We start from the raw sequence: 15,722 nt of genomic DNA on the forward strand, positions 1-15,722 counted from the left end.
CTCGTTCCCACTTGAAATGACCCCTGGGGGTGGGGGCTGATGGAGAGAGAGGGGCTGGCCTAAAGCCACATAAATTAGCTTATGGCTGGGGAGGGAATTTGAACTCAGGACTTAATTTATAAGATTCATTTATCTGCCTGCCTTTCTCTTGAGCATCTCAGGACCCAAGGCTGGTAGACAGATTTTCTCTACACCTCTGGACAGGAGCATGTCACAGTGGAGCTTCTGTATACCACCAGCTTCTTATTTCCTTCTGGGCGGGATGCCAATGGCTTGTGATGGGACACGGACTTTGCCCACAACCTTTACCCATGTCCCTGGATGCTGTTGGCAGAGGCCCTGCCTCAGTCCAGTCTGCTTGTCAGCTACACGTGGTTTGGACTGTCCACGTGGCTCTCTCAGTCCAGCGCAAGACACACCACTCAGATTTTGATTTCATACTGGGATGGGTGCAGCAGATCCAGACGCAGTGAAATTGAAGGGAGTTGCTGGCTTGGGTATAAAGACTGGGGTGGGGTCCGACCACACGCCATCCCTACAAGGCAGGAAGAACAGCCCTTTGCAAATATATTGGAGATGTTTCACATTGCAGGGAACATTCACAACCAGACCTCCCCACACCATCCTAGCTAAAGCCTCCTGTTTCCTAGATGGAACTTGCAAACCCCCCCCCCCACACACACACTTTGGTTATATTTAGGCCGTGAGGCAGGATCTGGCATCTGCTGCAAGGACAAGCAGAACAGACTGGAGTTAAAATAACAATGACCACCACCACCAACAACAACAACCCCTGTGGATTGCTGGAGTGCTCTTCCTTTGTGCGTCCAGAGTCACATACAATGTTGAGGCTTCCTGTGCTTTATGACAGCTGTGTCCAATTCCCTTCCTACTTTTGTGTGGCCTAGCCCAGGCATAAGCAAAAGAAGAGTCTCCTGCCTGGCATTGGGAGTCTCCCTGGACCACGAGCGAGGGAAGGGATAGCTCACTACAGCACACCCCATATGCAGTCTTAGCTGTGGAGCAACCAGTTGCTCTGGAGCCCATGCTGGAGGGGGCACTGGGTCCTCCTCTGTCCCTCATCATCACTGCCTGCAGACTCAGGGCTGTGCCATGCACTGGCCAGAAATCAGCCACCAGGGAGGCAGTGCTCTAATTACTACCCTCGCTGCCACACTCAGTGATTATGAGGCCTCATCCTTGACTCTTGCCCATGGTCCTGGAACCCCTGAGACCACCATAGCACATCCAAATCCACAGCATCATGAGCCATTCCCTGCTCCAAAACTGCAGCCACACCACAGGCCCAGAAATTTCTCAGAGGTCAAAGAAGAGTCAAGTGCTGGGATCCTGTTTTCTAAGCGGAGACTCAACCCTGAAGGGAAGGGAAGAACTTGTCTCACAAACCTGGATGGGCCATTGGCCTGATCCAACAGTGGCTTCTCTTATGCTCTTATGACTGCTCAGCAATTTCATGGAGTGCCCACGAATTCTTGTATTGCGAGAAAGGGAGAAAAGTACTTCTTTCTCTACCTGCTGTATCCCATGCACAGACTTGTTGATCAGAGGATACTTGAAATGTGACGTACATGTTCCCAATAGCTAATACATTGATGCACCTACCAATTTTATGTCAGGGTTTTTGTTTTTCTGGTTTATTTTTGGCGACCCCGTGGGGTTTTCCAGGCAAGAGACAAACAGAGGTGGTTTGCCATTGGCTGCCTCTGCATAGTGACCTTGGACTTCCGTGGTGGCCTCCCCTCCAAGTACTAACCAGGGCTGGCTGACCCTGCTTAGCTTCCATGTTCTGATGAAATCAAGCTAGCCTGGGCTGTCCAGGTCAGGGCTATGTAAGTTCACTCAAAAGTAAGTCTTCGTGGTGTCCATAAGCAGCAGACATTCCATTTGCAGCAACTAAGCATTATGCCTCTTATGCATCAATTAGGCACCCAGGACTTTAAGAGCAGTTTGGCCTCCGGAAATCTGCCAGGGAGAGAAGCTTTGCAGAAGCTAGAGTTACCAACTTCCAGGCAGAACCTGGAGATCTCCTGCTCTGACAACTGATCTCCAGACTACAGAGCTCAGTTCCCCTGGAGAAAATGGCTGCTTCGGAGGGTGAAGTCTCTGGCAGTGTACCTTGCTGAGGTATCTCCCCTCCCTAAACCCTTCTCCAAGCTCCCCCCTCCTAAAAAAAATCCCCAGGTATTTCTCAGCCCAGAGTTGGCAACCCTATTCAAAACATGCAGATTAGTGCAATCACCCGCTAATGTCTGCAGATCCACGTGAAAGACACAGAAGCAGGAGCTGGTTTTAGAACCAACCACAACAACTTGGCAATCCTGTCTGGAAAATGCTGGAAACATCCCTCAAAAGGACAGCAAGTCAACTTTCTGGAGCATCCTCTAATATCGGCAAAAAACAAAAACAAAAAACCAAAATAAATATCCAGGACATTCCGTGTTCAATCATTTGCAAAGCCAAAAATTAGAGGAGCAAGACAAGATTTTGGCCCGCTTGGCCCTCCATAACTGGAAACTAGCACAGTTTGCCTCTCGCCCCCAAAAGTTCTAGCGCACCTGGGAAAAAATGCAAGAAAACTCTGGGATCAATAAATATTTATTATGTCGTCCACAATATTTGGACTGTGAATGTAAGCATGGCCTAATGCCAGCAAAGTGAGAAATCTCTTGGCCTGCCTCGCAGACCAATTGAACTTGATATCTGCCTGTTAAACTAAACAATGAAAGAAAGGGGGGGGGGGGGGAAGAACAGAAAAGACACACTCCCATTCTACATGAAAATGGCTCCCAAGATTCATTGGTGCAAACTGTTGCAGCAAAAACTCCCTGCTGGGCTCAACAGCTCAGAACACAGCACTCCAGTATTGTGTCAACAGCACAGGTTACCTGTTTGCTTCCTGGTCCAATTCAAAGGGCCGGTCATGAACTTCAGAGCTCTTTGTGGCCTGTGGAGGCTCGGAAAGTATGAAGGCGTCTCCTGGTATAATCCCACACGCCAGTTACGTTCCTCGGACTGCCTTCTCCTTGTCGTGCCTTTCCTAGGACCAGGTTGTGGGCTCTCGGAGAGGCCCAGTCCTCTAGAACAAGCTTAGCAGAACGCAGCAGGAGGACACCTTCGTTGACTCCGTTTAGAAAGGAGGGCAAGACAGTCCTGTTTTGTAGAGGACACGGAACTGTTCTGGCAGTTTTACCTCTGTTTTTAAGTCCGCAAGTGTTTTTATTTGTTAATGGATATTTTATGTCCTCACAACTTCTTGTTGCGCAGTTAACTACCTCGAACTGAAGGACATAAGGTGGGACAGGTATTTTAAATAAATATATGCAAAACAATGACAGCAAATCCCAGTTCCAAAGGGCCATGCTAAGGTAGGCAGGACCTAAGGAGCCCACTACACTACTGCCCCCAAGAGGAAGGGAAGGGAAAGACTCTGCCCTGGCCAAGGCCAGCCCTGCAGTGTCACCTTTACACTGTTTGGAGAACGGACACAGCTGGATTAAGGCTCAGACAAGAGACAGACACTCTTACTTCTCCAAGGCAGGGGGCTTCCTTGCCCCTCTTCCTGCAATTGGTTTCTCTGGCAGCGGCTCCAGTAAGTAGCAGAAGGCCACGGCCCACGACTGGACCCAAGCTCTACTGCTAGGTGATCCACTGGGAAAGAAAACAAAGAACCCTGGTCCGGCAGGCTCCTGGCCATGAGATGGATGTGAACGACCTCTCCCTTCTGCCGTGTGAAGTTCTGTGTAAACCGCAAGCTTGTAAACTCCCGCAACAGAATGTTCCTGGCTTAGTGGCTCATGACTCATAGGATGCCGCTCCCTCTCACCCCACCACGTGTGCCGGGTAACAGTGCAGAGGTCACGTTGCAGAAATGGCATTTGAAATGGCAATTTGTTTATTGCTCCCACTATACAATACAGTGAAGTGTTAATGGTCTCTTCCACTTGTTAGGCAAGGTTGAAAACAACCAGTGTCAAGCATGTTGGTTCCCAGGGTTGGAAGTTGGAGCTGGAGGCAAGCAAACCCTGTGCCACGTGTCTGTCTGCCATGCAAAGACAGCTAGAGGGGATGCCAAGAGACCTAGACAGCCCAGACTCCCCAGGACACACACAGTTTACGCCACCCCACCTCCACGGGCCATCTCCTACTCTGAAATGATCCTTTCGCCATTTTGGCAAAGAAACTGTGCTGTCCTGCCCCCTCACCAGAAGACTACCTGGGCTGTCGCTTGCACTTTCACGGGCACTGGCATTTATGGGAGGAGGTGGAGGCTTGGATGGGAAACCCAGTTACACAAGATCGGCTTGCCACCTGGGAGGCAGTTGCACAACTGTGCCAAGAAGCTGCTTGGAGCTCTTGGGAGTGCTAACCGCAGCCAGTCTCTTCAGTCCCCTGCCTTAAAAAAAAAACAAACCAACCCTGAACACACCAATAGGTTGGGAAGCCCAGAGGAAAGCGAGGTCCCTGGAAGCACAAGCAGACAGCTGCTGCCTGCGAAGCCACAACTACTCACCTCCTACCTGGGACCTGCTCACTCCCCACTTTCCAGGCTACACAGGGGTGCCCCTTGGGCAGCCACACATACAGACAGGCAGACAGGCAGACAGGGAACACTGCCTCCCCTCCCTCCCAAGGGCCTGTGGGAACTCCCTGCCACGCTGGAAACAGACCAAAAGCAGAAGAGCCGCTCTTTCTTTCCTTCCTTCCTTCCGAAACCTTTAATTGTGCTGATAAAAACCCTAACAAAAAAAAGTGGTTGATCACAGTGTGAAAAACAGCCCTTTCCCTAGGGCTGCCCCAACCGAAGCAGGGAGAAAAAGGGGGGAGTTGGCGACGCCCAGCTCCCCGCACAGTGATTGAAGCCAGTGATTGGACTGGCGCGCCTTGGGAGGCGGTGAGCCTCTGTTCTTCCCCGGCAGGAATACTGGGTCCTGCTGAGCTTCATGTGCCAGGCTTGAGTCCAGTTTGGCACCAACACACAGGACAAAATAAAAAGAGAGCCATGCTGATGCCCAGAGGGATGCTCATGGCAGGGGTGGGTTGTCCCACCTGGCATCGCAGGCGGGGGACAGATCACAGCCCCTTCCCCCACTGTGAGCGGTGGGTTTCCACTGGCCAACATGAATGGACAGCAAGAGGTCAAAGCCGGGGGGGGGGAATCTGCCGGGGGATGGTGGCCACTGACACTCCCCGCATCTGCCACCCTTTTGAACTGCAGAACGGCTGACCGAGCGCCCTGCGGCCCAGCACCAAGGACGTGGCCTATCGCTGGGGAACCACAGGCCATAATTGGCTGCTTCCATAGCCAGTCATCTTTCTCCGATGCGGAGGCAAAGCCGTGCTCCTTCGAAGCAAGGAGTCTCGCGAGGTCTGAGCAAGTCCTTGGCCGTGTTCCCTGAGATTGACACCATGGTATGGCGGTGGGGCGAGAGCGTGGGTACCCTCCCCCTCACGTGGGGCAGGAGCCTCAGGGGGCCTCTCCGTTCCAGGGGGGTGGGGGCTCTCTGCCCGCAGTCCAAGGGTCAAAGGAACTGAAAATCGGTCCCCACGCAGCAATCCAAGCCTATGGGGGGGAGGGTCCTCTGGAATGGTTGCAGAAGGTGGAGGCGGAACTGCGACTGGCAACGACTCTGACGGAGAGAAGAACGGACAAGGGTTAGAAGCTCGACAGACGGCGAAGCCTTGTTGAGACGCCCTTTGGGGGAGGACTGACAGGAGGTGGGGGGAGGCATGTCTCTGTGCAAAGCCCCTGCTCCCCACCTCCAGCCCTGAGCAATCTGGATCACATACAGCTAATCGATCACGGGGGGACGGGATCCTGACCGAGGCAGCCCAATCACTCCATGGCCCTGCGAAAAGGACTGGGTAGCCCAGCTAAAGACAGAATGAACACAACATGCCCTCTGCTGTTCTGAGCCGGAACTGCAACTCTATACCGGAAAGTCAGGTGACTCCAGGGAAAAGCTGCCCTGCGCCAGAACCTCAGCTGGCACACCCCCGCCTGCCGGCCAAACAACCCTACCCTGCCAACCCCAGACTTCACACAACAGCACCTGGTGCGGCCACGCCTCTCCTGGATCAGGGACAGTCCTGCAACTTCCACTTGGAGGGTGGGAGGGGACATCTCACCCAGCATGTCCTGTTTTGAGGAGTCAACTGCATTATTCACCTAACAAGACATGACGAGGCTCCAGAGTATCACCCCACGAGCTGCACACTAAATGGCCAACTGAATCCCACCATGGAGGTGGTGGTGGTGGTGGTGCGGACAGGGTGGGCTCCAGGTTTTTTTGCACACTAGGCAAGGCTACCTTCTGGTGCCCCCCCCCACCCCCCAATATTTTCAAAGATAAATGCATTTTAGGAAGAATGAAAAACACAAAATTCGAAATTACTAATTTTACATTGGTTTACATTTTAAAACAATATGGTTTTGTTCTGGTTTTAATAGCTTAAAGCAGCCATTCGTTCCAGGGGAACTAGGGTTGCCAGCTTACTAGACTCCTTTGCACCCCACGCCGGAGTGTCGTGTCCACTCCGGTCTACAAGAGAGTTGCAGAACTTGATTCTCAAAGGCAGATCTTCTCTCGGGCTCGGGAGGATCCAGAGGAGTTCACAGGGAAAGACGAGGGCCCCCCCGGCTGGCCGCCCTTCGGCTCCAGACACGCCAAGCCTAAAGGCGCCAATTGCTACCCTGGAGCCTGGCCTGCCTGTGCGAGTGACAGCTGTCAATCTGCTGCTCACAGGCCCCGAGATCACAGCGGCGCTTGACAGGGGGACGGGAACCTGGAGACGAGCTGGAGAAGGAGGCCTCTTTGCATAGCTCTGCCCAGCCCGGCACCCTTCCAGCGGCACACCTGTGCGGCCAAACCACCGCCCCCTCGGAGAGCCCGGGGGGAGTGGGAAGCTCAAGCCCAGCCTTCGCATAGGAAGCAGCTGGCTGCTCTTGCAGCCGAAGCCGTGTCCAGGAGTGGATGCGCCTTGGGCACCAGCGGTGGCATTTGGGTAGGCTGGCTGGAACCTGTTTAGAGGTGAGGGAGGGGAGGGGAGGGGGGCAGGCCAGCAGAGCACCTGACAACAAAGCGTTCCTCTACTCGGGCTTTTGCCATGGGCAGAGGAAGCAGGGACTGGGACCACAGAGGAAGGAGTCAGCTTGCGGGTGTTTTGTCTCTCCTTCCACCCATCCAAAGACAATCGGCTCAAGAAAATCTGCTGCAAATTCCCTGACTTCGCATGGGGGGGGGGGATCTCTCAGTTGAGCCTGCCCTGTGCGACCTTTCAGCCGAGAGAGGTGGGGGAAAGCTAGCAGGGACGGGGGGGGACCCCTCACCTCCCGAACTCCTGTGCCATTCACTTCCAAAGTCTCCACCCCTTTGCCTGAAGGGGGGGGGTGGGGGGCGTCGCCCAGACCGAGAGTTTCCCTGCTGGAGAACTTGGCGAGCTCCCTTCCTTGCCTGCCTTCCCCGGCCGGAGTGGAAATCTCCCCCTCAGAGCCACTCCCGGGGCCCACCGGCTTCTCTCCTCGCCCGCCCCGCGCCTCCTCCTCCTGCTCCATCTCCCCCCACCCCACCTGCAGCCAACCCTCGCTCCACAAGTGCCACCGCTGTGCGCAGTCCACTCCCCTCGCCGGGGAGGGGGGTCCCCAGAAAGCCATGATGGAGGCAGGTGGGTAGCGGCAGCAGGGGCCTTGCTGCGCCCCTCGAAGATCTGCACCCCAGGCCATCGCACTAGTTGGCCTAGTAGAAGAGCTGGCCCTAGGTGCGGATGCCTTTGTTCCCCATCCCTAATGTTTGTGACCAGCTGGTAGGAAGCTTTGGAAAGAAGACCCTCAAACCACAGGCCTAGGGAAGGTCAGCCCTGACCTGGACAGCCCGGGCCAGCCTGATCTCGCCAGATCTCGGAAGCTAAGCGGGGTCGGCCTGGGCTAGCATTTGGATGGGAGGCGTGACACAGAGGCAGGCAACAGCAAGCCACATCTGAACGTCTCTTGCCTTGAAAACCCCATGAAAGGTCACTGTGAGCTGGCTGTGACTTGATGGCAAAAAAAAGAAGAGAGAGATGATTCAGGATTGGCCCACGCAGGCTCCGTCCTTTCCTCAGGCCACCAATGTGGAAACCACATAGTCGGGCAGAGCCGTCCTGGATCTCAGCAGGCCGGAAGGATAGCTCTGCTCGGGTTTGTCCAGAAGCAGTGCAAGACCACTGAATAAGCCACAGTCTCTGGTGGGGGCCTTCTGCACTTCACTCCTCCCCACCACACCCCCAATCCCCGGGATGAGAAGTCCTGCGCTACTCACGGGGTCACGGCTTGCGGGCCTGAGTCTCGTCTGTATTGTGCAATGTGGCGCTGGAAGTTGGCTGCATACGGATAGCGCTGACACCTTGGGAGGAAACACAATCCGTGAGATGTGCTGGCAGGAGCTTACCCTGGTCCATTTCAAAAAAGGGCCGCTCTCTGGCTCCTGAAACGACCCCCTCCAACCAGCTCCTGGACAGAACCACAAGAGCCACAGACAACCGCCGTGTTCCTTCGTGGCTCCAACCTGGCACCAGGACCACCAGGACCACTTCAAACCAAAGCACCCCACCCCCCCGCTACTGCCGCATAAACACTCACCTTCGTCCTCGGCACGGATCTGGGCCTCGAGGTCTTCGGGGTTGACATGTTTGTAAGCATCCTCGTCTTCAGGAGGACGGCACTTCCCGCAGCAGAAGCAGCAACAGCAGCAGCAGCAACAGCAGGTGAGGAGGCTGCAGCATATGGTCAGCGGCTGGGGCAGGCGAGAGGCGCAGGTGAGCAGCCGGGCACAGAGCTCAACTCCCTCCCCTGCAGCTCCGGGTACGCCCCCACCTCACCCCACAGGGACACCCCTGGAGCAAGACTGACACGGCTCGCAGCAAGTGCTCTGGTCCCTGCTCCGTGGCGCAGGCACACTGCCCCCACCCGGTCCGCACACCTGCCGCCACCCAATAACCCACCTTGAACCACCACTTGGACATGAGGAAGTAGTACTTGACACTATCCTCCCCAAACTGCTCAGCCACGTAGAGCCCCATTGAGCCATACTCGTCGTATATTCGCCGCTTGTTCTCATCGCTGAGGGTTGTGTTGGCGTTGTTGATCTCCTTGAACTTCTCTGCGGCTTCGGGATTATCGGGGTTCTTGTCCGGGTGGTACTTCAAAGCCAGTTTCCTGGAAGAAGGGTGGGACGGGGTCGTGGGCAAGCATTAAAGGGGATGGAAGACTCCTGGCACTGCTTCTGGTCAATCTACCCCAATACAGAGTGATCAGAAGGGCAGCAGCAGTCTCCGTAGCGGGCCCTGCGATCAGTGAATCTCATCTCCTCCTGGGGCTGGACCTTCCTCTGTCTACCAGGGCCTTGGGTGGGCAAAGTGGACCGCTGTTATAGAGATGGCTGCCAGCAGGCACAGGAATGTTGTGACATGCACGGCCTGGATCATCACAAACTCAGCATGAAATAAAAACCCTCTGAAATAAGACAGGAGTCCTTGGGCACCTGTAGGACTAACAGCAGATGCATGGGATACAAAGGAGCTCTGACTGACAAAAGTGCACACTGGGGGTGCCACGGGACTCCTGCTTTATTTTGCTGCTACAGATCAACGTAGCTATCTATGTGGGATTATCAGCCCCATGAAACAACCACTCATGCATGGAAGAAGTCAGTGCGCACACGTGGCTGCAGTTCGAGAACACCAGCCAGAACCTGCATTTAATGTTCTAAGAGCACTGAATCCCAATTGGCTTGGGCTGCCCTGTTTCAGCCACTGCGAAATGTAGCACTGCTAGAGTGGAGACAATCAAAATATATTTTAATAATTATTTCTAATATTATGATCATCAATACAAATATATGATCATTAGTCCAGAGTCTGTGAAACACGCAAAAACCCTTGCAAGGGAAAAAGTCCACAAAACAATATTTTAGGGCGGAATTAATCACAATCTGCACAGTGTCCAAAGCACAAACCAAATCCGTACAGAGTACAAACAAAGATCAAGTATTTTCTCCAGTCTAAGCAATAAAACCTTCGGCACTGACATGAGCTCACAACCTCTCTTGTTGGAGGCGGAGTGCACATCAGCGCTGAAAGTTTTATTGCTTAGACCCTGGACTACTCATCATATGTTTCTACTGATTATCATATTTAGAATATCAGAAATAATCATTACGGTATATATTTTGATTACAATATTGTGTTGTCTTCACTGTAGAAGCGCTACACTTCACAGTGGACATTCTTGTTTATTTGTTTCAAACACTGTGATTCCTCTGGCATTACTGCTTCAGCCACTAGCAGCGTGCATCCTTATGCCAGACAAAAAGTTGCCCCAGAGCGGCTTTATGCTTCCCTGGGAAAGGTCCCTATCTGCCACTTCAGCAAGCCTCCAGTACAACACACCCCTGCCTCACGCAGTAGCAGCAATAAGGTGACCCTGTAAAAATCCACATTGTGTGTTTAGGGATTCCCAGAGCTAGCTATGTTGTTGTTGTTGATTAGGGGACAGGGATATTGGAGGGGAGGGACCACCCTAAACTTCCAATTCATGGGAGCTGGCAGAGTGTGCTATCATCCGCAGAGGAATAGAGGACACCCTACCTGTACGCCTTCTTGATGTCTTCTGAAGAAGCCCCCTTTTCTAGCCCCAGGATGTGGTATAAGCTCTCTCCAGCCCGTGACATCTTCCGCTGCAGGCGAGCGGTGTCCGCCATCTTGCTCTAAATCAGACACCAGCACAAGGAACTGAGCTGTGGAGACGTACGTGCAGGAGAAGACAGAGCAGCACCGGAACCCCAGTTCATCCTGCCGTGCTGCTCCTGGGACTTGATGTGCAGCATCGTAGAAGCAAGGCGAGAAGACCCAGCAGAAGACCATTGACTACAAGATCCACACAGAAGCTTCCTATTCCTCTTCACTCCACAGTGCAAGCAGCGACACCTGTACAGCCCAAGGACTCCGCTTTGCCCAGCCCCACACACTTGCAAGCCTGACCAAGGCTCTGAGTCCTGGCCCTATACAAAAGCCGTTCTGCTGGAATGCTGAGAAAGTACGCCTACATACTGTGGAAATATGATCTGCATTCCAGTTGTGTTTGGCCATGGCCCACCCAGGATCAGGAAACAAATTCCAGAGCTGAGATGGGCAATCACATGAGTGCACGCTGGCCCAACCCTTCCCATTCCGAGGGGGGGCATGTCCCAGTCTAAATAAGCAGGCCTGCCCCAACCTCTGGCTCCACCCAGGCAGAGCCAAAGCTGCTAAAAGCCTGATGACTGTTCTGTCCAACTGAGCTTTGTGGTGTCCCAAGAAAGCCACCCTGGTGAGGTTCAATCAGACAGATGGGCAAACATTTACCCAAGAATTCGAACATCACAGAGGATGGAAAGAAAGAGAGGGAGCAGCCAGTGCCACACTGGAGCACACAGAGCAACCTGGTCAGCTGTTGGCAGGCACAGGGCAACCTCCACCAAATGGCAGGGTAACCTCCCCCTCTTGCAGCATCGTCAAGGGTTGCTGAACTCAACTGCACTGTAGCCTCATTGGAATGCCTTGGCTGACTCACTACCAAACCCCCAGCTCCCATCAATTCAGTGGCTGACTCTGGATCATGGGTTGATAGAGAACTGGCTCAGACTGAATCTCCCGGACTGCAAAACTGCAGAGCCTCAGGGCACCTTCTGGGATGCAGCACATTCAAGGCTGCCTCCCCACATCCTCTGGGTAATACCCGCCAAGGGGCTTTCCTACCACAAACCCATTTTCTTCTGACACACCTCCAGGGTTCACCAGCTTTTCCACGGAAGCTTGAATGAGGGAGGTAGTGAGGTTAAGCCAGCCTGAGAAGGCTTTGGGAGACTGAATGCCTTAACCAGATTAGGCTGCAAAGGCCAGAGCCATTCAGCTTCGTATCCTGCCAAATAAACACTAAGCTAGTGGAAATGAGGCCACAGGGTCTCTGCAGACAGGCATGAGGAAGTGTTTGCCATTTGGGGCTGCACTGAGCTCCCAACCCCACAGGGCTTCCATAGGGGAACTGTCCCAGCCATTAGCATACAGCAGCCGGAATGCTCCCTTGTTCCTGGCTGGAGAAAACATTGCCCCCCCTTCCGTGACTGAAACAAACTTAGGCCGCAAGGCCTCGGGGGCTGCACGTACTGCCACCTGTTATTAGCCCAGCATGAAGGTGAAAGCAGTCCTGCAGGAAAAGTGACCTCTTTGCCCCTACTTTAGCCAGCATGGCATAGTTGTTAAGAAGACTGTCACCAGACTAAGATCTGGGAGATCCAGATTCAAATCCCCACTCTGCCACAGACTCTCAATGGGGGGGGGGGGGGGGCGGGAGACGAGTTGCAGGTTTTTTTGTTGTGAGGAGGAGATAATAATGTCCCCACTGGGGGAAAAGCAGGATATAAATACTTAAAGTTTCTTGGGCTGTTCCTGCGTAAGAACCATACCCATGCATTGACTCTCCATTTGAGGAGTTTGTGATTAAATGTGATCGGGACTACCCCCGGATTCACCCATCAGTTCCACTTGGAGTTGGCAGCATGACACAGGTGAGCTGGAGGTCAGGAGGCATTTATGCAAACAACAGAACAGACTCCAGACTCATAAGCACAACATATGGGCCTCAAGAACTCAACACTGATTCTACTGAACACTTGAAGGGGGGGGGGGATTCAATTTTCTTTAAGCACTTCAGGTTTTGAGATGCCCCAAAGACCATGTCTAGGGGACCAGTCTGGTGTTCAGATTTTTACCCCACCTTTCTTTCAAGAAGCTGAGAGTAGCATAATATGGCTTCCTAGTCCTCATTTTTCTCCTCACAGCCCTCCCGGTGGGCGGGTTAGTATAGCCTCAAACCACTCAGTAAGCTTATTTGTTTACATTATATATACTCTGCCTTCCCCGAGACTGAAGGCAGATTACACAGTGTAAATCAAATACAGTCTACAGGATAGTGAAGTCTGGCTTGCAGAAATATGAAACCAACCAGAGCTCTTAAACAGAGCTGAAACAAAGCATAACCATTTAAACACGACACATTAAACAATGCAGAAATTTACAGAGTAGAATACTTACAGCAACAGGCAGCACAATTCAGAGTCTGTGAACTATCCCTTTATCAAAGCATCCCTTTATCAAAGGATCTTTCTGATACATTTCACTACAGGACAGCTCTATTACCCGTGTAAACCTGTTGGCAGATTGGGGATTTGAACTCGAGGACGGGTGACAAAGGAATCTTAGGAGGAGAAAGCAACGGGAGAATACCCTGTCCGAGGCCGGAGAGGCGAAACCCTCACGAAACCTCAGGCCTTACACAGACTACGTCCTGGGGTCGGCGCGGGGCTGATTCTGGCCTAGTTTTCTTTTTAACACAGCCACCCCACCCCCCGCAACCATGACAACGGGAGCAGCCTCATCCCAGCCAACTTCTCTCCCCCCACCCCCGGCAACAGAAGGGAACTTCCACAATGGCGTCTGGGAAGGCTGAGTGACGCAACACCAGGCAGGGTAACAACGTCACCCGGACGTCAAGCACAACGTTAACCCTAAACGAGGCGACGACGGAGCCACCTCGCGTTACCTTCCCAGCCCCTCTCACCAACCTGTAGCCTTCACCAGCCCCCTCGGTCTCGACTCTCCCGTACACGGCTCCGATCCGACACGGGCCAGTTACTCTCACCACGCATGCCCGGAAGTATCTTTTTTTTGCTCTAACCCGTAACCATAAAGCTCGGACGCATGCGCACGAGCACATACCGAAGCCCCAAAAGGCCCGGCAGAAGTTAATCGCCCCGTAGAGGTAGCAAAGGACAAACACTTCCGGTACAGAATTGAAAGGAATTTCCATGCTACGTTCCAGCGCACCGAGCTTCCGCCATAGAGGAACCTTAAACTAAAGCGGCGTTAACTCTGCGAATACAAATAATCCAACCTGAGGGCGGTTTTCGATTTTTACACACAGGTTGCAAATCTCTCTGTGATCTAACTGTTTAGCCCTGTGGGTTTTCCAGTCTCTACGACAGAATAGAACACATCCGCCTTGTCCCCCTTGCTTTCAAGGGTGTTCAGTGTGCCTTTGGAAGGAGAAAAGAAAAATTCCACTGATTTTACGCTAGGCGTTTTTTTCTCAGCGGACTTCAATAGAGGGCTGCCCTTAACCTCAAGTAGAGGATGTCATAAGCGTCGGCTGTAGAGATCAGGGAATCACATTTTCTTTCATTTCCGGCTTCCACTTGAAAACAGAAGAAAGCCGCCTATACACATTACCATGTATTTCTTTGAACCTCCATAACTTGGCTTCCAGAACAGTATGCATAGCTACTCCGCTAAGCAAAGATTTCCTCGAGTTTACAAAGCGTGTTTACAAGTTACATGAAGACTCCTTAGGCTAGAGGAACTTCCTCCAGCCCCAAGATACATACATGCCAATGTCAACAAGCCTTGGGTGTAGAGCAAACAAACATGATACAGCATCCAACACTGGATGTTCACTGGTTACCAGGATTTCCCAATTAAGCCTATGGGGGAGGGGCTGCAGACTGTGGTAGAGCAGATGCATTGCTTTGGATGCTGAAGGTCTCCCAGATTCAATCGGTGTTAGGAGAAACTCTGTGCCAGGTGAAGCTATTTCACATGCTCATGAGCTTTTATTTCCAATGAATGTATTTAAATTGCTTCCCTTTTGCTTCATAACACAAGCAAATTTCTCTAGAAAAGCTTCCCGTAATAAGCAGAAGCAACTCATTCTGGGGAAAACAAACTGGGAAACATTCCACTCAGGTTCAGAAACACCCTAATTTTTCTAAAAGCCACTCTGACTAAAAAATTAAAAAGTGTTTATTCCACTTCTGTTTGTCCTAGGAAACACTTGCAATTTAGAAACAGCTCCCAAAATAAGCAAGTCACTATTGTCACTTGCTGTTCACCCTCAGTCATTCCCCCAACCTAGCAGAGCTCTTCTGGGACATTACTGAAATGCAAAAGAAAAGTCTTGCAAAGCACTCTGCCCTTCCAATCCCCTGAAAAAGGTGTTTGGGTGCTACTACCACCAAAGAGAGGGACATGCAGGGATTGAAAGCATGTAACACTAGCCCCCCTCCACAGGGTTGAGCGTGCATAAAATTCCAGATTTCTTCTACCTTTTGATGGGGGAGAGTAGGACACACCCTCTCCACCCACACCTTATTCTTTGTACTCTTTTCACTGACTCCTGCTTCTAGTAGCCTAATATAAGAAAGGAGAATCTCACCTTAGTTGCAATTCTGAAGAGCAGCTTCATCCCATTGGACTATGCCTAATTAAGTCTCAGCGTTGACATTCATCAGGGGATTGAATAGCCAGTCCAACAGCACCAATGGAGAAATGCTCCAAGGCACCCTATGCTTTAGGAAGCCTTCCCTTGTTTCCTTCCTAAGTAATTCTCCTGTCCTCCCCAGAAAGGATAGTTAACACACTGCATTATCAAATTTCGTTAAGGGTCATATATCCTTTCTGACTGTGAACACTCCGCTTAGCAAACTAGGGTGTGAAGTAAGTAAACCAGGAGCCCTCCAGAATTATTTACAGCACGTAGATCCCTCTTTTGTGCCACAAATGGAAACGAAAACAACGTATGTGTTTAGAAATAAAAAATTAGAATACAAATGTGAAAACTGGAGCTGCAGTGAGCC

At 52.1% G+C, this 15,722-nt stretch overlaps 1 protein-coding gene across 1 annotated transcript; it reads right to left on the bottom strand.

Moving 5' to 3' along the window:
- Positions 1-4,635: 4,635 nt before the first annotated feature.
- On the bottom strand, positions 4,636-13,732 carry DNAJC5G (DnaJ heat shock protein family (Hsp40) member C5 gamma). The gene is made up of 6 exons (XM_015415147.1): positions 13,656-13,732; positions 10,642-10,760; positions 8,998-9,211; positions 8,636-8,789; positions 8,316-8,399; positions 4,636-5,648 (listed from the first exon to the last, which is right to left on the bottom strand). Exons 2-5 carry the CDS (start codon positions 10,752-10,754, stop codon positions 8,320-8,322), a joined length of 561 nt encoding a protein of 186 aa, XP_015270633.1. The 5' UTR covers positions 10,755-10,760; positions 13,656-13,732; the 3' UTR covers positions 4,636-5,648; positions 8,316-8,319.
- Positions 13,733-15,722: the final 1,990 nt, after the last annotated feature.

Source organism: Gekko japonicus, unplaced genomic scaffold (assembly GCF_001447785.1).
Source record: "Gekko japonicus isolate JY-2015 unplaced genomic scaffold, Gekko_japonicus_V1.1 scaffold63, whole genome shotgun sequence".
Lineage (NCBI taxonomy): Eukaryota > Metazoa > Chordata > Lepidosauria > Squamata > Gekkonidae > Gekko > Gekko japonicus.

Coding starts and splice junctions, on each gene's coding strand:
- DNAJC5G (XM_015415147.1), bottom strand. CDS start 10,754: ATGGCGGACACCGCTCGCCTGCAGCGGAAGATGTCACGGGCTGGAGAG. Junction 8,790..8,997: donor TGTCCAAGTGGTGGTTCAAG/GTGGGTTATTGG, acceptor CGCCTGCCCCAG/CCGCTGACCATATGCTGCAG. Junction 8,400..8,635: donor GATCCGTGCCGAGGACGAAG/GTGAGTGTTTAT, acceptor TTTCCTCCCAAG/GTGTCAGCGCTATCCGTATG.